Below are 21,632 nucleotides of genomic sequence, written 5' to 3' on the forward strand. Positions count from 1 at the left end.
TCCGTGTTCTTGTGCCTAAGAGGCAGCACTCCTCTGAGAAAAGGGCACTAACGCAGAATGAAGATAGGAAAGGTTAGAACCTGCAGAAATTCACTGGGGAGAATTTTACAGTTTTTGAGGTAGTATAAGCATTTTTGTCATGTGCTCACTATCCACCAAGTATTGTCTTATAATAAGCACTTCATTAGCTTTCATTTACATCTTATTGCTAAGAGATATCTTGTTCTCACCAGAAGAGCACACTGAAATGTGCAAAAAGATACAGCCCACATTAGAGTGCCAAACCCTATTCAGTCATGCTATGCTGCAATTGAAATATGATGTGCAACATTGCTCATTTATTTGTGTTGCATATGCTTCTTACAGTTTCAGGCGCTAAAGCATATTTTAATATTCTCTCAGTAGGGATGTCTGATGTTGGATAACAAGAGGCCTAGGGATGCCAAATTTCTAGGATTTCCACTATGAGAATAATTCTGTTTTAGGATTCACTGTAAATGTATCTCATGTGAATAGCTTGAAACTCCAGCATGGCTCCGCCTTCTGCAGACCAACAGTGGACCGTTCCGGTGAGGACGTGCACCTTCTCTTTATCATGTTTTAATAACTTCCAAGAGTTAGGCTTTTCGATCATGAAAACCTTGGAAAAGTGACTGCTGATTTTTTTAGAACCCATCCTAGACAATCTAAATTGAAACTGTTGAAGCGGAAGTTTCTTAATATTTGTGATGCATGTCCTACATTTAATTATATCTCCCCTGGCTGCACACTCTGAGATTATGACCGCTCGCTGCACTCAGCACAGAGAAGGGCACTTGGGAACACTGAAATAACAATCTTGGCATTATCCATCATCCTTAATCTAGCGGAAATCAGGATTTGGAAAATTACATGAGACATCACAATAATCTAAATGCTCCAGTCAGGAGAGCTGGCAGTCTCCCTCACTATAAAGGTTAACAAGCATTGGCATAGCCAATAGGTCTCGCTTTTGGGTCCTTATAAGTATTTAGTTATGCAGCACAATACCCTTGGTGCAATAACATTAACCATTGCATGGTGAACTACTTATAAGGTCCCAAAGGTGAGACCTATTGGCTATGCCAATGCTTGTTTCAGTTGTTTACAGAAGCTGAACTGTATTTGAGGGACAAAAGTATAAGACATTGGCCCCGCTCTAGAGCTACCAGGTGGAATCCCACAAATCTGGATGAGATGAAGTAGTTTTTGGGTTTGACTTTTTTGATGGGCTTGATAAGGAAGCTGTCCGTGGATTCATATTGGTCTACCGGTCCATTGATGGCAATGGCCATATTTCCTGCAATTATGAGTCATGATCGGTATTTAGTTTTGCTTCGTATGTTGCATTTTGTTGATAATGCTTTGGTGTTGCCACGAGATCACCCTGACTGTGACCGTCTTTTTAAGATTCGTCCTGTTCTTGAGCACTTTGTAGAACGATTTTCAGAAATCTATACTCCAGGGAAAGAAATATTGAATTAAGATGTATATGCTGTCTTAGAGTAGGACAGGATATGTCTATAATTTCCGGGTATACACTGGCAGGTATTCCACAATTGACCCCCTTGGTTGGCCGTCCACTTTAGGAGATTCAGAGAAAATTGTTTGAGAAGTTGCTAGAGGACTGTTTAACAAATGTCACCATTTGAACCTAGAGAACTTCTACACTGCTGTGCAATTGTACAAGGAATTGTTCAAAGTGGGCACTCTTGCTTGTGGCACAATCCGTTCCAAATGTAAAGATTACCCAAAAGAGCTTCTTTGCAAAAAGTTTCAGAGGGGACAGTGCATATTGCGTATTGATGTACTGGTAGCTGTGAAATTTGCAGATAGAAGGGATGTGTACATGCTGACTACCATCCATGATGACATTACTTCAACTGTGACTGTTTGGGTCAGGTTGCTGAAGTGCGTAAACCTGTGTGCATTGTAGACTGCAATAAGCACATGGGTGGTGTTGATAGGGTTGGATCTTTATATTGCTGTTCAAAAGGCTTACATGTGGTATAAAAAGTTGACCAAAGCAAACACAAGGAGATGATGGATGGAGCGCTGAAACGTTTCAGTCACAGGTCTGGGTTAAATCCATCATCGTTCTTTAGCTCACTTTTCTACTCTAGTTCAGACACAGCTATATGCAAATCAGTCTTGACCCTGTGCGTCATGAAAATTGTCCAGTCCGAACTGTCAAGCCATGTCTTCCCTGGACCGGAAACAAGCATCCTCCTTGTGTTTGCATACACAGTTGGCCATCCATCTTTTCAATTTAGCAATTTTTAATGCTTTTGTTGGGTTCAAGGAGTGTTCTCCAGCATCAAAGATGACTTTATTCAGTTTCAGGAGTCTGTGATAAGCAGCCTTGTTGTAGGGGAAAAGGAAAGTGTTCCTACTGTTGAAGTGGTGGAGGATGTAGCTAGAATGAAAGATCAGCACTTTCCCAATGTAATTCCTCCCATGCCCTAAAAAAATAATCCCTCTAAGAGATGTAGAGTCTGTTTGCCCAGAGGTATGCAGAAAGAGAGTCGTATGAATTGAGCTGATTGTCCTTCTAATCCTGGTCTATGTGTGCCCACATGTTTCAGATTGTATCACCCTCAAATACGTTTTTGAGAGCAACCAAGAGTCTAACAGTGTACTGCCTGGTCTGTATGGTTTTATATTTGTTGTTCAGTTTCACGGTCGGCATTAGAATGATGTCTTTAGTTACCGCTGTTGTGTTTGTAATTATAGTTTTGTATCTAGTTCCAGTTGGTTTGGGTATTCTTTCTTGTTAAAAAAAATGTGATGATTGTGTGCATGGACTGGTGGTGTGCATGAGCTTGCGCTTGGCTGGCGGTATGCATGGGCTGGCGCTTGGCTGGTGGTGTGCGGTGGCTGGTGCTTGGCTGGTGGTGTGAGTGGGCTGGTGCTTGGCAGGCAGTGTGGGTGGACTGATATTTGGCTGGCAGTGTTTAAGTAGTGACTAACTGCTGGTCATTACACACTCTGCTTGCCAAATGCCACTGCACACACTATGTCCACCACCAGCCGGTGTGATTGCTGTGTCAGTAATGTGGGCGTATGAAAGTGATGGGCCCTTGAATGGCACTGTCTATTGATGTGACTATGGTAATGTGCTGGGCCAGCAGCTGCCGGTATGAATGGTCTTATGTGTCACGTATGAAAGGTGCGTGAATGGCCTGTAAAGAGGTTAGTGCCTTACCGTGGCTTTACAGCTCAAGAGCTGGAGTTATTTTTAGTAATCAGTGGTTACACATTTTCAGAAACAGTGTTGTTCCTGTGTTTATGGAACTTTTTGCTTTTATTATTGCTTGCTTTCTGCACTGATAGTGCATGGTATATAGACTGTGTGCGTACAGTGTACATGAGGTCCAAATACACTTTTACAAATTAAACTTATCATAGTACACCATACAATACTTCTTCAGTGAGTTTTTGGTCATGCACACTTGTTCTTTCCTTCCCATGTAAACTTTTATCTGTGAAAAGGCCCTCTCAACATTGACACTTGAGACAGGCAATGCCAAAATAGCCAGTACACAATTTGCGAACTCTGGCCACTGACATAGCTTTCCATGCCAATACTGGTGCACCTGAAGATTGTGATTCCCTGTGACAGGTTCTCCAACATATGCTTTGAACTGAACGTATATGGCCTCAGAGTTATTGAAGTGGTCAAAACTGAGGGAGCACTTTTGAAACTCCGGAGAAAATTTCCCTTTATGGAAGGAATCTATAACTTATGCAGAGTACCACAGTGCGGGTTCATTGACTTCAAATGGCATGGATGGTGAAGGGCTATTTCACATACATTGTAAAATAAAAGTACCTGAATTGCTCCTCAACATTTCTTTGCTTACCAAGTGGCAAGCACTCTAACATGGAACATGTTGCAGTGCCAAAGTGTTGCCCAGCCTACTCTCAAGGAGATGTTTCACATCTACACTAATTATGGTGAACACTTGGTAGACAAGGGTGTTTCCAGACTCTAGTTTTTGTTATTATGTTCACTACAGCCGTCATGCTTTCCTGTAAAATCTAAGAATACAGTAGAGTGTACTTTTTCAAAATCCCTATCAATATGTGACCAAAGATCCTCACACTTCTTAGATCATCGCTCAGCAAATGTTCTGTAAACGGTAGCCACATGGATAATATAGCATTCATGGCCTCTAGGACTGAGAACCACCAATAAAGTGACACAGTTGAGTTGACTCTTTCTTTGATGCCACACAAAGCATAAAATGAGAAATATTTTTTTTGTTTCCGCTCATAACAAAACAGTGCACCAGAATGGACTAAAAAGTCAATAGCATTCTTCATTAACTCTGAAGATTGTAAAGATGCTTTCAACATACCATCTACTAAGTGGCAAGGATCTCTAACAGGAAAGCACTTCAGCTCAGATATCGATTTTAACAGGTCATCACACAACTTTTTAATATACGTAGCAGAATCACTGAAAATACAAACAATATCATTCAAATCTTTATTGAGCTTCATAAGAACTGTTTGCAGCAGCATTCCAAGTGACACTGTGTTCCATGATTTCCAAAAGTCTGGTGTCATGTTTTCACCAGTATCCCAGATGCTTTGTGAAAGCACTCTTTTCACATATACTTGCATTGAATGTTTAAAGCCTGGGGTGTTTGGCAATTTACCTACTATCAATACTGACTCACTAGAAACGGGGGCTGATGTGTCAAGGGTTTTTACCCATTCTCTATGGGTAAATGTGATGGTACATATTGGGAAAGCTTCTTATGAAACCTACAGTTTTCCTATCAGTGAAAGACTCAAATGTAGCCCAAAAATCAAATATGATTTTGATATTTCCTGATTGTTTACAGTTTATGTAATAACTGAACAACCCCTAGAACATGCTTCTAACCCCTGTATCTTTAGACCAAAGACCACAAAACTGAAAAAAGGAAAAATAAACAATATTTTAGTGACATCCCTAAACAACAAAACTCAAGCAGAATAATGTGAGCCCAGTCTTTCTTACTGCTACCTTATATTACAAAGTTACATTGTATTGGCCCCTTCAGGAAGAAATAAAAATGACTTGTTCACTCTCCTTTTCCTTTCTTTAAATAGCATTCAGTTTGTGGCTGTGCAGGTTTTTGTTCAGTGTTTATATGGTTACATTGGTGAGGGCTATTTTCCTTCCGGTGGGGTTTTATCAGTTATTATAGGTTTAAACCTAAAACCGGACACTCTAATTATTATTAACTGCGCATTTCCTTTTTGTGAAATCTCTTGTTAGTAAAGAACACGTTACTTACCTTCGGTAACGATATATCTGTAAGAAACATTAGTTAGTGATAGATTATTTACCTTAGAATTACCCCCATGCGTCAGACGGGATCCAGAAAGTTTTCGTCAGAAGTACCCCTGCGCGTTGGTAGGCGTCATCGTGCGGCTCCGCGTACGTAGTTGGCGTTGTAGTCGCCGAGATGACATCTCTGGAGCTACTTAGACGTGCCCAAGCGCACTGACGTCAGTTCTGTATACGACTTTCCACACCAGGAACGCAGAGCCAAGCAAGATACTGACCACTGGTGTATTGAAACTAGGGCCCTGAAAGGTATGAGGTTAACCCTAGAAATCAGTTTGCAGAACGGGGAGGAAGGGTGGGGAGGTAAGGAATCTATCCCTAACTAATGTGTCTTATCGTTACCGAAGGTAAGTAACTTGTTCATATGAAAGAAACACAGGTTAGTGATAGATTCCTTACCTTAGAATAGATACCCCAGCAATTCCAACCCCGGTGATGGGTCTGCAAACCAAAATCACACCAGAAAGTCACGGAGAACAGTATGGCCAAAGAACCTGTGTCTCCGGACTTGACTATCAAGGCAATAATGCTTAGTAAAAGTGTGCAGCGAGGGCCACTTGGCTCACTGACAGTCTTGCACGGGGACACCACATACCATTGATGTAGTAGCTGCTGTCGTCCAACCCCACCAGAGGTTCCTTTTTAGCCAGAGAATAATAGGCCTTGAAACACAAGATGACCCAGCGGGAGAAAGTCCTCTTGTGTACAGCCCTGCCTTTCTTGGTGCCTAGGTAGCCAACAAAGAGCTGGTCATCCACCCGGAACTGTTGTGTGCGATTCAGGTAAAATGAGAGTGCATGTTTTGGGTCCAGACAGTGGAGCCTCTCTTCCTCTCTGGAAGGGTGCGGAGGCGGAAAGAACGTAGGCAAGGTGATAGTTTGCCCGATGTGGAAGGCAGTGACAACCTTTTGGCAAGTAGGAAGAACGAGTGCAAAGCACAACTTTATCTGGATGAACAGACAGAAACGGAGGCTTACAGGAAAGAGCCTGGAGCTCACTCACGCGCCTAGCGGAGGTGATGGCAACCAGGAAAGCAGTTTTCAAAGTTAATAAACAAAGAGGACATTTGTGAAGCGGCTCAAAAGGAGCGCACATCAAATAAATGAGAAGCAGATTGAAGTCCCACTGCGGCATCACGAACGGAATAGGAGGGAAAAGGTGAGTAATGCCTTTGAGAAATCTATTTACAACAAGGGACTTGAAAAGAGAGGGCTGATCAGGGAGCCTGAGAAAGGCTAAATTTGCAGAAAGGTAACCCTTAATCGTGCCCAGAGCAGAGCCCTGCTGGGCCAGTGAAAGAAGTAACAAAAGGACTTCTGAAAGAGGGGCAAAAAGGGAATCTACAACCTTTGCTGTGCACCATGCCATAAATTTGTTCCACTTGCAGGCTTATACCGATTTAGTGGAGGGGTTCCTGGTTGCCAGAATGATATCACAGACTTTAGGAGACAAGTCAAAGGGTATCAACTGTCACCGGTCAATCTCCATGCATGTAGGTGGAGGCTGGGCAGGTTCGGGTGGAGGACAGTCCCCAGCTGCTGCGACAGAAGATCCTCCCAAAGAGGCAGTCGGATCGGAGGATCCATGCTCATACTGAGTAGCTCGAGAAACCAAACTCTTTGAGCCCAGTCCAGGGCCTCAAGAATGACTTGGGCCCGGTCGTGCCTGATCTTCTTCAGCACTCTGGGTAGAAGTGGTATACACGGAAAGGCGTAAAATAGACCTCAACTCCACTTGTGACAAAAAGCGTCACCGAGCGAGTGCTGCTTGGGAAATTCGAAAGCGCAGAAGGGATGACATTGCGCATTCTCTTCGGTGGCAAACAATTCTAACCAAGGCTTTCCCCACTGTTGAAAGAGACCTTGCACCACCTCCGAATAAAGACGCCATTCCTGATCCATCATGCACCGGAGGCTAAGTTCCTCCGCCCTGGCATTTAAAGAACCTGTCAAGTGTTGAACCGTCAAGGGAATGCATTGACATTCCAGCCATGTCCAGAGACGTAAATCCTCCTGACATAGGGTCCACTACCCCACCCCGCCTTGCTAGTTGCAATACCACATGGTGGTGGTGTTGTCTGTGAACACCTGCACTACTCTCCCCTTGACAGAGGGAAGGAATGCTTTCAGTGCAAGCAGGATCGCCCGGAGCTCCAGAAGGTTGATATGGATCCTGGACTCCACCGGAGACCAGAGGCCTCTGATCTCAGCCTTTCCCATGTGGCCGCCCCTACCCAGGAGGGACGCAACCGTCATCACTATGTGTTCCGGTTGGGGAAGGGAGAGTGACCTGCCGATGACCCAATGCTGGTTTGAGAGCCACCACTGTAACTGTTGTGCAGTGCCCTCTGAGATCTGGACGTACTCGGACAGGTTCCCTTGATGCTGCGCCCACTGGAACTTTAGTTCCCACTGCAGAGCTCACATATGCCATCTGGCATGATTGGTCTGCAGGGTGCAGGAGGCCATGAGGCCCAGCAGCCTGAAGGTCATTCTGACAGAAAAACTAAATAAACAATAGAAGGAGTAATTCCCAGAGGAAATCAGTGTTGAAATCTGCTAGGAACCATGGAGGTGAAAAAGGAAGGATTATTCCTTTTTTAAAAGACCCCTTACTCACCAACCTAGTTGGTGACATGCTTCATCATAGGGGTCCCACCCGAGTAACCAAATGTTACTAGTGTGTGCTTCAACACCTGTTCACAGTGGAGCTGTTGTTTTTTTACAAAAAGTGCAATTGAGTGTAAGGTGGTTAAAATTATCTTTATTGTACTCCCTAAACTTTAAATGTGGAGCAATAAGACAAGATTAAAAATCAGTAAGTGATACCCTAGGAGGCTTCAATGGCCTGTGGTATCCATAGTGAAAGTGATGGTCTACATGTTTCAACCTGTAGGTAGTAGTACTAGGTTTTCTACAGGACCAAGTGGGATGACCCGAGCGGTGTGCTCAATCAGAAAGGTGAGCATGTATTAGAAAGTGGAAATCATTCAGGGGGAAACAAACAAGAAAACAGGAGTTAAAACGAGAAATAGAAAAGAGGGCAATGCTCACTACAGGCTTGTTACAACCTGACTTCATGGAGTCCATGGGGAGGGTACTGGCTCTAGTCACACTCTGTGGATAAAAATGCAGACAGCGGTAATGGCCAACACTAATAGCAAAACAAATTGGGCGATTCCGGCCAGCAGTTGTTACTTACTACGCCACACCATGCTACCACACTGACAGAAACCCAGGACAAGGGCCAAAGATAGGGCTCATAGCCCGAATGTCTTGGACTCGCTGTTAGGGAGGATAAACCAGAAACTGCGCCGTGTCCAGAACCGCTCTCATAAAGAGGAGCTTCTGAGAGGGAATCAGGTGCTACTTTGGCACGTTGATGGAGAACCCCAGCAAATACAGGAGGTCGGCCATAGTCTGGAGGTGGGAGACAACTGCTTGGGACGATCCGGCCTTCAACAACCAGTCATTGAGATAAGGGAAGATTGAAACCCCTGATCAGTGCAGAGGAGCTGCGACCACCGCCATCACTTTCATGAACACCTGAGGGGTTCTGGTAAGGCCAAAGGGGAGCACAGTGAACTGAATGTGCTCGTGGCCTACCATGAAACGTAGGTAATGCCGGTGGGCCGGCAGGACGGGAATATGAAAATAAGCGTCCTGCAAGTCCAACGCCAGCATCCAGTCGTGCGGGTCTAGGGCAGACAAGACCTGAGCAAGTGTGAGCATCTTGAACATCTCCTTCCAGAGAAAGCGATTGACGTTCTGAAGCTCTAAGATGGGACGCAGGCCCTTGTCCTTCTTTGGAACCAAGAAGTAGTGGGAGTAACAACCATGACCTACTTCTGGCATCGGAACGCGCTCGATTGCTCCCTTGGCCAAGAGGGCCGTAATTTCCTACTGGAGAAGTGTTAAGTGATACTCCGACATGTGGTGGCACTGTGGCGGCATAGCTGGAGGGGTAGTCTTGAAGGGGAGGGAGTAACCCCTTCGGACTAACTGCAAAAGCCACCCGTCCAATCTGATGGTACGCCAGTGGGGGAGGTGCTGGGGTATCCTGCCACCCACTGGTGTTTGGTGGGCCTGAAACACTGGACTAGGAAGATTTGGAGGCAGTGGCGGCAGGGGAGGTGGTGGACTGACCCGCCCGCAGGACCCGTGACCCACCTCTGCGGGTCCCACGTCCGCAGCTGCACAGAGACTGTTGCTGTACAGGCCTGTGGCTCTGAAAGAAACGTCTTTGGGTGCCCCTTCCTTGGCCACGAAAAGAGCAAAAAGCAGAAGCGGAAGGAGTGCACATGGCAGAAAGGCCTAAGGACTTGGCCGCAGCCTGTGAGTCCTTAAAACGCCCCAATGCACTATCTGCCTTGTCGCCAAAAAGGCGAGTGCCATCAAATGACATGTCCATCAGAGTGTTCTAGACATCCCTGGAAAAGCCAGTCATCCTCAGCCAGGTGTGGCGACATAGGGCCACTGTCGTGGAAATGGCTCTAGCCAGCGAGTCGGCGGTGTCACGCCCACAATGAATTGTAAACTTGGCTGCATCTCTCACCTAAGCAATACCTCCGGACACTAAGGCAGCACCTGCGAAACCGTGTCCCACACAGAATGGGAATAACAGCCCAAGTGGCATGTAGTGTTCACAGACCGCAGCCCTGAACTGGCGGACGTAAAGATTTTCTTCTCAAACTTTTCCAGTTTCTTGGATTCCCTCTCCGGTGGTGCGGAAGGGAATGAAATTGGAGACACAGAGGTCTGGACAACCAAGCTCTCAGGGGTAGGGTGTTGGGAGAGAAAAATTGAGTTGCCCAGGGCCAGGTGATGGCTTCAGGCCACATTCTTATCCGCAGGAGCCCCTGTGTTGGGCCTGGACCAGGTACCCAAAAGAATGTCAGAAAGTGAGCCATTAAAGGGCAGTAGCGGCTCCGTAGAGGAAGACGTCGGCCGAAGCTCTTCTGTCAGGAGGTTAGTCCTGACAGCAACCGTAGGGAGCTCGAGGTGGAGAGCCTCGGCTGCTCTACGCAACACCACAGAATATGCACCACCTTGCTCAGTAGTCACGGAAGAAGGAGACAGTGCGCCAGGATCCGGAGTAAAATCCAGGGCACCTGCATCCTCCAAATCCTCTTCCCAGTCTGGGTTTAACTCGCACCGGGCTGCGAGGGGGTCCTCAGACCCCTCCCAGTCCTCTTCGTCCTCCACAACCTGCCGGGCAGGAGGAAAAGAGGTGGATGGAGAAAGGGATAGAAATTCCCCATCGGCGTCGGAATCTGCGTCGATCAACACCGCTCCGGTGCCGTCTCCACATCGGTGATGGAAGCCGGGGACGGCGTCAGCCCATAATGCCGGTGGCAGTGCAATAGATGTCGATGTTGGTGGAGGTTGTATGCGGCCACCCGACATCAGCTGGGATCATGCATGGATCCATGGGGGTCATGCGTTGTTGAGACCGGAGTCGTCGACGACGCCGGGGCCGGAGCCGGCAATGAAGAGGAGCGAGGACCCCCAGGGCCCAAAGGATTGCGGGCGGGGGCCTATGGGCCAAAAAGGCGGGCCATGGCTGTCAGAAAGTCCTGTAGCTGGGTTGGAGCCGCCGACGGATCCGGGAAGGACCTATAGGCCATCGGAAACTGCGCAGGCTCTGCCGGTACCGCAGGGGTGGTACCACCAGCACCCTCAGCCATGTCATGCGACAGGCTAGTGGAAGGCGAAGAGTGACAACGCTTCTTCGACTTCTTGTGTGTCGCCTTACCTGACCGCGAGTGCGAAGACTTGAATGATGGTGGTTTTGGCTCAACGACCAGTCCCTCGACCTCCCACGGGACCGAGACCTTGAACGGCGCAAACTGACACCCAGCCCTCTAGCAACTTTCGGCACCGCTCCTGCAAAGTTTTCAGAGCCATGGCCCAGCATTTGGGGCACAACTCGGAGTCGTGGTCGCGCCCAAGGCAGTAGAGACATTCATGGTGCGGGTCCATCGCCGATCTTGTGCGGGGACAGGACGTGCAAGGCTTAAAACTGGGCATTGCTATACACCAGGAGTCAAAGACTCAAAAAACAGAGACAAAAAGTCCCAAAAATAACTCAGTCAAAAATTGACTGGGGGTACCGCTCTCTCCAGATCTGCGCTTGCTGGCGCTGAAAAAGAAAGAACTGACATCAGCGTGTATGGGTGACTCTAAGTAGCTCCAGCGATGTCATCTTGGCGACTACGATGCCAACGACGTACGATGAGGCGCACGACGATGCCTACCGACTTGCAGGTGTACTGCTAACGAAAACTTTTCGGATCCAGTCTGACGCGTGGGGTAATTCTAAGTAAGGTAAGGAATCTATCACTAACGTGTTTCTTTCAGATATGCCAAACCCAACCAGTATGTGTGTGTACTTAACGATATTCTTGTGAAGTAATATTTGTCTTTACAGTCTTTCTCTGCCAGTGTGTACATTGTCTCTGCGTTGTCTGTTGATGTGAGTGTTGTAATGTGCTGGGGCCGCAGCTGGTACTGTGATTGTGTGTGTCAAGTATGAAAGGTGTGTGAATGGCCTGTAAAGAGGTTGGTGCCTTGCCGTGGCTTTACAACTCACAAGCTGTGAGTCGTTTGTTTAGGTTTTTAACCTTTTAATTAATAACAGTGCATTTCCTTTTTGTGAATCTCTTGTTAATAAAATGTACAATTTGAGCCTTTCACTCACCCGTGTGTCAAATCCAACCAGTATTTGTGTGTACTTGAGAAACAGATGGATAGGCAGTCATATTTGTCTTATCTGTCTTTCTGTGCTAAGGTGTTGTTTGACTCTAGGGAAAATTTACCAACTTTAGATATTTTTGTAAACACACAAATGGGGAGTACTGAGTGGTGTGCTTCTCATGAATCTCATCAAATTTTTTAATCACAATACCATGCAAACCTCAAAATGTGAATATAGTCACAAATTTTTCTTGCATTACGGAGTCATAATTTTCTGGTATCAGAAAAATCATAATTTTCCTAACATCCAGCATTTTACCCAGGTACCTCACTCGTGTGGATGGGTCAAGTACCTGTGACAGGCAAGGTCACAAAATGTATTGTGGAGACATCAAAATGACCTATCACAAAACAGCCTGGTTTTGCAAGGAGGTCACCTGGGTTTTTGTCCACGGGCCTGGCGGCCATATAGAGAAGCCTGCCAAACCCACACATTTCTGAAAACTAGACACCTACGGGAGTCCAAGGAGGGTTGGCTTGCGTGGACTCCCACTGTTTTCCCACCAAGAATCTCCTGCAAACCTCAAATTTAGCTGAAAAAATCAAATGTTCTCAAATTTCTGTGTGGGAAAGTTGTGGAATCACTAGGCTGACACAAATTTCCTACCACTCAGCGTTTCCCCAAGTCTCCCGATAAAAATGGTACCTCACTTGTGTGGGTGGGCCAAGTACCCGCAACAGGCAAGGCCCAAAATGTATTGAGGAGACATCAAAATTATCTATCACTAAACAACTTAGTTTTAGAAGGACGTCACCTGGGTTTTTGACCCTGGGCTCAGCGGCCATCTAGGGAAACCTACCAAACTCACACATTTCTGAAAACTAGACACCTATGGAGTCCAAGGAGGTATGGCTTACGTGGACCCCCAACGTTTTCGTACCCAGAATCACCTGCAAACCTCAAATTTTGCTGAAAGAATCACATTTTTCTCAAATTTCTGTGTAGGAAAGTTATGGGATCACCGGGCTGACACAAATTTCATACCACCCAGTGTTTCGTCTAGTCCCCCGATAAAAATGGTACCTCACTTGTGTGGGTGGGCCAGGTACTCGCGACAGGCAAGGGCCCAAAATGTATTGTGGAGACATCAAAATTATCACTAAACGACCTGACTCTGCAAGGGTGTCACCTGTATTTTTGGCCCTGGGCTCAGCGGCCATCTCGGGAAACCTACCAAACCCACAGATTTATGAAAACTAGACAACTGTGGGAGTCCAAGTAGGTATAGCTTGCGTGGACACCCCAACGTTTTCCTACCCAGAATCTCCTGCAAACCTCAAATGTAGCTGAAAAAACAGATTTTTCTCAGATTTCTGTGTGGGAAAGTTGTGAGATTAGAAGGCTGACACAAATTTCCTACCACCCGGCGTCCCTCCAGGTCTCCCGATAAAAAAAGCACCTCCCTCGCATGGGTGGGCCAAGTACCCACGAAAGGCAAGGGCCCAAAACGTATTGAGGAGACATCAAAATTAACTATCAAAAAGCGACCAGGTTTTACAAAGGGGGGCAAATGGGGTTTTTGGACCCGGGCTCGGCGGCCATCTAGGGAAACCTAACAAGCCCACACCTTTCTGAGAGCTATATACCAGGGGGAGTCCAGGGAGGTATGGCTTGCATGGATCCCCCAATGTTTTCTGACCCATAAGTCCCTGCAAACCTCCAATTTATCTGATCATAATCACATTTTCTACATATTTTTGCATGGGATCACCGTTCCAGCATAAATGTCCTACCACACAGTGTTCACCTCAGAGTCCCGAGTAAAATTATACCTTGTACCATTTTTATTGGGAGACAAGGAGGAATGCTGGGTGCTAGGAAATTTGTGTCAGCCCTGGGACCCCACAACTTCCTCACAGAGAAATTTGAAAAAAATATGTTTATTTCAGCCAAATTTGAGGTTTGCAGGGGATTCTGCGTAGAAAAAAGTTGGGGGGTCAACTTTTGGAATGCTGGGAAGGTGGAAATTTGTGGACCCATGCAAATTCCAGAACTTTCCATCACAGAAATGTGAGGGAAATGTGTTTTTTACACAGTTTGAGATATGCAAGGGACTCTTCGTAACAGACCCTAGTGAGAGTCACACAAGTCACCCCATCCCGGCTTCCCATGGGTGTCTAGTTTTCAAAAATGTATAGGTTTGCTAGGTTTCCCTAGGTTCCGGTTGAGCTCGGGTGCAAAATCCACAGCTTGGCACATTACAGAAAAAGAGTCTGTTTTCTCTGCAAGAATTTGATTTGTCCATGTTGCGTTTTGGGTAGCGTCTTTATCAGGAGACTTAGAGGAACACAGAATAGTAAAACAACTGTTATTACCGATTGACTTTCTTTGCCTTTCTGACTTCCAAATGTACGACAATTTGTAAAAAATAAGTAATTTTGAAAAATGACCTCGAATTCACATGCTTGTATGGGTACCGACAATTTTGGAGATGTGTAAAAAAACAATGCTACTAAACTCTAAATTCTGTTCCCATTTCAGAAACTTAGGGGCATATTATCAACGGCCAGCGATAATTATCGCTGGCCGTACTTAGCGATAGAAATATTATCGCTGGCTATCGCAGAATATTATCGCTTTGATAACGCTATATTTATAATGCATATCGCTATGGCGATAATATTTCAGCGATACTGGTGTTTTCAATGGAACATCGTTGGTTTTCCAGCAATTTTCAATTGAAAACAGCAATAACATTGCTAATACAACCCTGTGGTCATATCAGCATAATCCATCTCCCATTAAAAGTATGCCTTAGTCAGGAATTTAACAGACGTTAAATTCCAGAGTTAAGGCTGGGGTAGCGCAAGATTTTGTATCGCTGCACCTCCTTGTTAATATGGCGAAGCTGCCTATCACGATATTAACATGTGTTGTTTTCACAGCCACGCCTTCTTTGCATCTCATGATGATATTGCAATGTAATTATCGCCGATTTTCGCCCAAAAACGGACGCTAAAGCGGCGATAATTATATCGCCAGCCCTTGCTAATATGCCCCATATTGGTTTTCTTGGTATATTTTTCACTCTTTATATTTTACCAAATGAATTGCGATACACCTGGTACACAATGAAAATCCATTGCATGATGCAGCTTAGTTATTGGCTCTGGCTTCCTTGGGTTCTTGGTGCACCTACAAATCCTATATATCCCCACAACCTGAAGGGTCTACTAGATGTAACGGTATATTGCTTTAAAAAAATCTGTCATATTTAGAAGAAATTATAGGTGAAATCGTTGGCCCAAATCGCTGTGTTTTTAAACTCAATTTCAATATTTTCTATTTTCAACTGTTACTTCCTATAGGTAAACCTTGAATGATCTACACAAATGACTTCTTGCTGAATTTTGAATTTTGGGCCTGATTCACAATCGTAACCCGAGACAGAATCCTAACTTTACAACTTTCGGTATTCACAAAAGGCATTTAGTAGTAGTAAAGTTAGGATTCCTAACTTTACTACTACTAAATGCCCTTTTGTGAATACCAAAAGTGCAGGGAACAAAGCAGACGCTTTATTCTGCAGCAATTCCTTCACATTTGAAAAACTCCAAATAAGCTGTATTTTTACTAATTTATGAGTGCCCTCCATGGGAATCCACAAACCCTGGGTACCTTTAGAATCCTCAGATGTTGGACAAAAACTGCACAAATTTGATGTTTATACCTTATGTGGACATAAAATTACAGGGGCCTTAAGCGTGAACTACCCCAAATAGCCAAATAAAGGCTTAGCACAAGTGGGGAAAAGGCCTAGCAGTGAAGGGGTTAGGTGCAGTGACCTCAGAAATAAGAAAACATATCTGTTGTGAGAGGTGTAACCACCAATTTACACAGGCAGCAATGGCAGGTCTGTAGTCACAGTTTAAGTAGATACCCATGGGTGAAATAATACATGCTGCCGCCCATGGTAGACCCTTGGTGTACCTGTGCCCTGGGTACCTTAGTACCATATATAAGGGGCTTACAAGGGAACACCGGTAGCCAATTGTGAAGGTACCAAAGTACTTACCGTGTCAATTTAAGGGAGAACGCACAGTTCTGGGGTCCTGATTAGCAGGATCGCAGCAGACTATGTAAAAATCATACTGACATCAAGCAAAAATTGAGGGTAACATGAAAGTAGCTACTACTTTCCTACAGTTTGTGCAACTAAGCTACTAGATTGGTATAACTTTCTGTCCCTTTTTACATCAGAGATTCATGCTCTGTCTTCAATTTTTTTGTGAAGACCTAAATCATACACTATGTTAAATAAGTACACATTTTACATGCTAAACCCTTTTAGATTTACGTGAAACAGGAAGACGGTTTCAAATATGGTAAATGATGTAAGTAGGAGGGCAGCAGAAACAACACAAACAACACAAAGGTTCAGCTCGTTGTCGGCTCTAAACTCCAAGTGGACATCTAGCTGAGTCGGAGCCAGGCATCTGCTGAAGCCAGTCCTCAGCCTTCAGTGCTTCACCCACCTCGCATACATCCTGCAGGGGGGATGTTTGGGGTGTTAGACCCCCCCATAAATGTATTTTCTGATAAATAGTTGAGTACAAGTGATTTCAGTCAAGTACTGTGAGATGACAGCCGCATTTCACCAGGGATGTTTACATACATACAGATTAAAGGGCACACACACACTTTCTCCCTGTCTGTTTTAAAAGTCCTCAAAATATCGGTCATTTTACAAATTAATGTGTTTTCTCTCTTAGTAGTACAACCAATCCACATGTCTCTCCCTTTCCAATACCCCTTTGGCCCCTCTCATGCACCCTGTTTGTCGTAATATATAATGAGACATTATAAGCCATCCTAATACATCGAAAATCTCAAGCTCGCAGCCCCCAGTCTTACTGACCAAGCTACCATCCTGACAGCCTGTGATTTGAAAGCCTGTAAATGTAATGCTAGAAATTGTTACTTGTGAATAATAATTGTAATCCATGTATTTCCATAGGCAACATTTCCTTGACTTGACTTTCTAATAGAATACCTTGAATTGTATTGCATTTGTGAGTTCTTCTTAGTATTCTACCTGTGAAAGTGTGATGGGTCTGTGGCGCAATCATTTATATATTTCTGAGTAGCCTTATTTCAAGTATGATACCTGCACTTTCGAAATATTATTCAAATGTTGAGACCTTGGAGCACACATATGTAAGGAAATGTGCTTTGTACATGATCACCCCCTAACATTTGGACTGATGCCAATGGGTTTTCGACTGAAAGTGCACTGAGTCCTGCCAAACCGACCTCAGTGCCAGTGCTCTGACCCTTGAAAGGAAAGTATCTAACTGGTCTACCCACAATTGGCATAACTTTTGGTTTCAACTGTAGCCAGTGGCAACTGGTTATGTTCTAGCCCTCTTCAGGACTCAGGACTTCTTAGGACATCGACCACTAAGGCGAAAGTTACCCGTCTTTGCTCGAGGACTTCGGGGTGGCCACAGAAAGACATTGGCTCAGCATTCTCTGTTGATTCCTATGGCGGTTTGCCCACAGAGCCTGTAACTGGGCCGGAGACTGCTTTACTCGTGAGTTAACTGCTCAGGTGTACCTGATAGGTCTCTGTGACTAGCTCCCTATCGGAGTTAGCAAGAGTAGCCATTTAGCTGTTTTCAAATCACTTTTCGTGGCTAACCCTAAACTGCTGGTTGTGGTAGATTAAAATCATATATTGTGCTATGATTTATTGTTCCTTTAAAAATTCATCTGTCCGGAACTGTCGGGTTGATTTTTATAATTGAGGAGTCTATTTAAAGATACAAATACTACCTACCTTCATACATTGGTGTCGGATTTTTATTGTGTTGCGTTTTCTTCCTATTCAACAGTTTTGGCACTTCTCAACACTTTACACTTGACCCTTAGATAAAGTCTGACAGTTCTAAGCCACACCTACCCAGGACTCAACTAAGGTTTTACAAACAAACCTGATTAGGCCTGATAAAGAACTCTGCCATCATTACACAGTGAGGTTGTGCAGCCACACCACGTAATAATCCTTATTCTCACAACAAATACAAAATAAAACATCAAAACTGCTCGCCTAATATGGCAGGATGCTGCTGGCTGAAAAGTCCCCTGACACTTGCCGGAATAATATATAAAATACGAGCTGGACTGGATAAGATTAGTCGCTTGACGGGTTTGCCTCTGTAAGGCTGGTAAGATTCATTCGGATTCACTGAAACTCTGGACCACTATCTGAACCATTAGTATACTACTGGTCCCAGTGAGTCACAAGTCAGACTCGATGGTGAAAGGATGTCTAAGGTGGGGCAGATGAATCTATCATATTTGTGTTTTTTATTTCCAAGGCTGTAGAGTTGGGCCAGAATCTGTCATGTTCAAAGCACCCTCATGCATCTATCACTGCACTACAATATAAACTGCACCTAAAAATAGATTTTATTCTACTTTAAGAAAACAAAGTCAAGTGGAGAATGTGTGACTTCAGTCACTTTACAAGGTTTCTTGATCTATATCTCTAAGGGAAGTGTGTTGATTTTTCAAGCACTAAATGCAAATTTGATCCAGACATGTCGACCCACACAACAGTGGTGACTGCAAGTGCTGTTCTGCAGCTTATGCCAGGAAAGCATGTCTTGGGGAACATAAAAGCGAGGTCATGTGTTGCACAGACATGTACTGGAAGTGAACGGCACTCGTGGTGCTCAAATGGCATTAATACAAGTGGTCAGTACTTACGTTCTTGTAAGTTGTGGCTTCTTTTCGCAGCGGGTTCTGGAAGAAGGAAAGAAAATGTTGACAGCATGTCTGCATAACCGAGACAGCATACAAGAGTACAAACAAAGGTTTCTTTCCTAAGTGCCACAGGGTAATGCCTTTAGGACAAGTAATCACGCGATATAAACGGGAATTAAAGATAGTTTTTCTATGTGGCCACATTTAAACCATTTAAAACATGGGGTAAGAACAGTCGGTGAAGGTGGGACTTGTTTTGTATGAAGGCATTTTGCCAAAACAATGGACAACATGGTGTCTAGGTTTGCTAACATGTGTTCATTTTTGAGGGTCCTATCTAGCAGTGCCATCCATTAAGTTGTGTTACACTCACCCCTTTGGGCTGCTTAGTGTGTACAAACTGGAACAACTGGAGATCTCAGATTTCTATAGCACCCGCATTCTCTAGGGCGTCTGTCCCATCGCAACATGTGCCCACACATTACCCAACCCTCCCCCATCCAACACCCTTCTGGATATGCATACCCTATTGTCAACCTATAACCAAAGCTTATGGACAGGGACACAAGGTTTCATCATCAACAGTTAGGGTTGTGTCAAGAGTTTAAATAACAACAAGCATTGGTAAATGCAATAGGTTTCACCTATGTGATAAAAAAAAGCAGTTTTATGTGTATAGAGTGTGGCCCTCCCTCAGCCAATTGCATACATGCTCACCCACTTAAGTTAAGAAGGAAGCACAACTGGGAACAATATCACATGTGAACTGGGAGGTTGCCAACATGGAGGTGCTGGAAAGAACAAGGTAAACCACTTCCCAGAGTCAACCCGATGATATTCACTCTCTGAAAATGATTGTTTCCTTTGTGTCCCTCTTTAAGCCACTCTCCACTGAACAGCACCTCTTCCATTGTCAAAGCATGTGGTTTTCCGTTTTCGTATACAATTACCATGACGGCACAGCTGATATTTAACTATTGTAATTATACAATGAGCAGTGTGCAAAATATTAACACTGCATGCTTTGCTGGTATAGCTACTGCTAGCAGTGCTGACAATGAGCAGTGTGCATATTTAACACAGCAAACCTTAGGGGATAGCTGCTGCTAGCACTGCTGACAATGAGCAGTGTGCATCAACGGGGTCCGGTTTCCGAGGGTTTGATCATGTACTGAGCGGGTGCCTGGCATTGCTGGCAGTGTGCCTGTTAGCCATCACCTCCCTCCCGAGACATATGGTGTGATTAATGAACACTCCACATATAACTGCTGGGTTCCTACAAACAAAGCAAAACCAAAGGGGATGATGGACGGAGTGTTGAACAATGCAAGCACTCAACCCCAGTCAACTGATCTGGGTTTAATCCATCATCATTCTTTAGCTCCCTCCGCCACCCCAGTTCAGACATGGCTATATGCAAATCAGTCTGACCCTGTGCCTCATGGGAGCAGTCCAACCTGAACTGCCAAGCCATGTCTTCTTTGGACCAGAAACAAGCATTTTTGTGGTGCTCTGAGCAATGTTTGTTAGACAATGTATATAACCGGACCTCTTAAAAAATCTTTTTAATAGAGTATATGGCTGGTTATTATTACAGCTGTGTTGCATACAAATTGTAAATAAGCACCACCACCTTATTGTGAAGGGTGGTGTGAGTATGTTCTTGTGGAGATGTTTGGGCATGATTCACCATATCAGGGATCTTTGCTGTCACATAGAGTGGGATAGAGTACATTTCACTATTTAATTTTTGTATGTTATTAATGTTTTGTCTTTTTTAATCACTATAGGTTCCTCTCTAAAGGCAATGGGGCTCCACTTAAGGTGATATGTCCTTTACCCTCTAAATTGGGAGAAGTAAGGTTCTGCACCTAGGTATTACAGTGGTGAGAAGTCCTGAGGAAAGCCGGGGAATTATTTTGTGCCGGCTGAAACATGTCGACATCTATGCAGAGTGGGGGGGTTGGAATCTCATTATAAGCTCTCCAACCTGCCACCTACGTAGTTGTTTTAAATTCTGGACGGGGCACCTAATATTAAAATTGGAATAAGGATCCCCCGGTACCAGTTTTATATCACTTATTATCACTTGTTCTGCACTGATATCTCACCTGTGATCCCATTTTCACATTTTGTGTTGTATTTTCTTCCCCTCCCTATTGCTCCACCTCCAGCGTTGGGCTGGTGCGAAGGTGTGTTAGCAGGCCCTATGATGAAGCATGACACAGCTTGCTGTGTGTTAGGGCAGTTTTACAAAATTGGTGTATTCCCACACACGTTGTCTATCTCCACCTAATGGTTTATCCCTCTTCTTTTTGTGATATTTAATTATTGACGGGAGGTCAAAGAGGGTTTTTCCTCTCAACCCTCTGCACTTTGTGTGTTTTAGCCCAAAACTGGTCCTAAGATGCTTGTTTCCGGTCCAGGGAAGACGTGGCTTGGCAGTTCGGGCTGGACTGTTCCCATGAGGCACAGGGTCAGACTGGTTTGCACATAGCCATGTCTGAACTGGGGTGACGGAGGGAACTAAAGAATGATGATGGATTAAACCCAGATCAGCTGACTGGGCGTGAGTGCTTGCATTGTTCCATACTCCGTCCATCATCACCTTTGGTTTTGCTTTGTTTGCCCTAAGTTGGCAGGGTATGCCCAGACGTGGGTCCCTTGCTCACTTTGTCACTGGATTCAAGATAGCCTGGCTGATGAGGGCTGTGAGCCCGAAACTGGTCCCAGGATGCTTGTTTCCAATCCATGAGGCACAGGGTCAAGACAGATTTGCATATGGCTGGGTTTTGTGAGCAAAAAA

General features: G+C 44.8%; 1 protein-coding gene across 1 annotated transcript in view; it reads right to left on the reverse strand.

Moving 5' to 3' along the window:
• Positions 1-21,632, reverse strand: part of LOC144827959 (uncharacterized) — a 1,280,260-nt gene that overhangs the window by 361,838 nt on the left and 896,790 nt on the right. Inside the window, exon 13 of the mRNA XM_078686117.1 lies at positions 18,830-18,865. Coding sequence (XP_078542243.1) covers positions 18,830-18,865 — 36 coding nt within the window. The remainder of the gene's footprint in view (positions 1-18,829; positions 18,866-21,632) is intronic.

Source organism: Lissotriton helveticus, chromosome 4_1 (assembly GCF_964261635.1).
Source record: "Lissotriton helveticus chromosome 4_1, aLisHel1.1, whole genome shotgun sequence".
NCBI classification, from domain to species: Eukaryota; Metazoa; Chordata; class Amphibia; order Caudata; family Salamandridae; genus Lissotriton; species Lissotriton helveticus.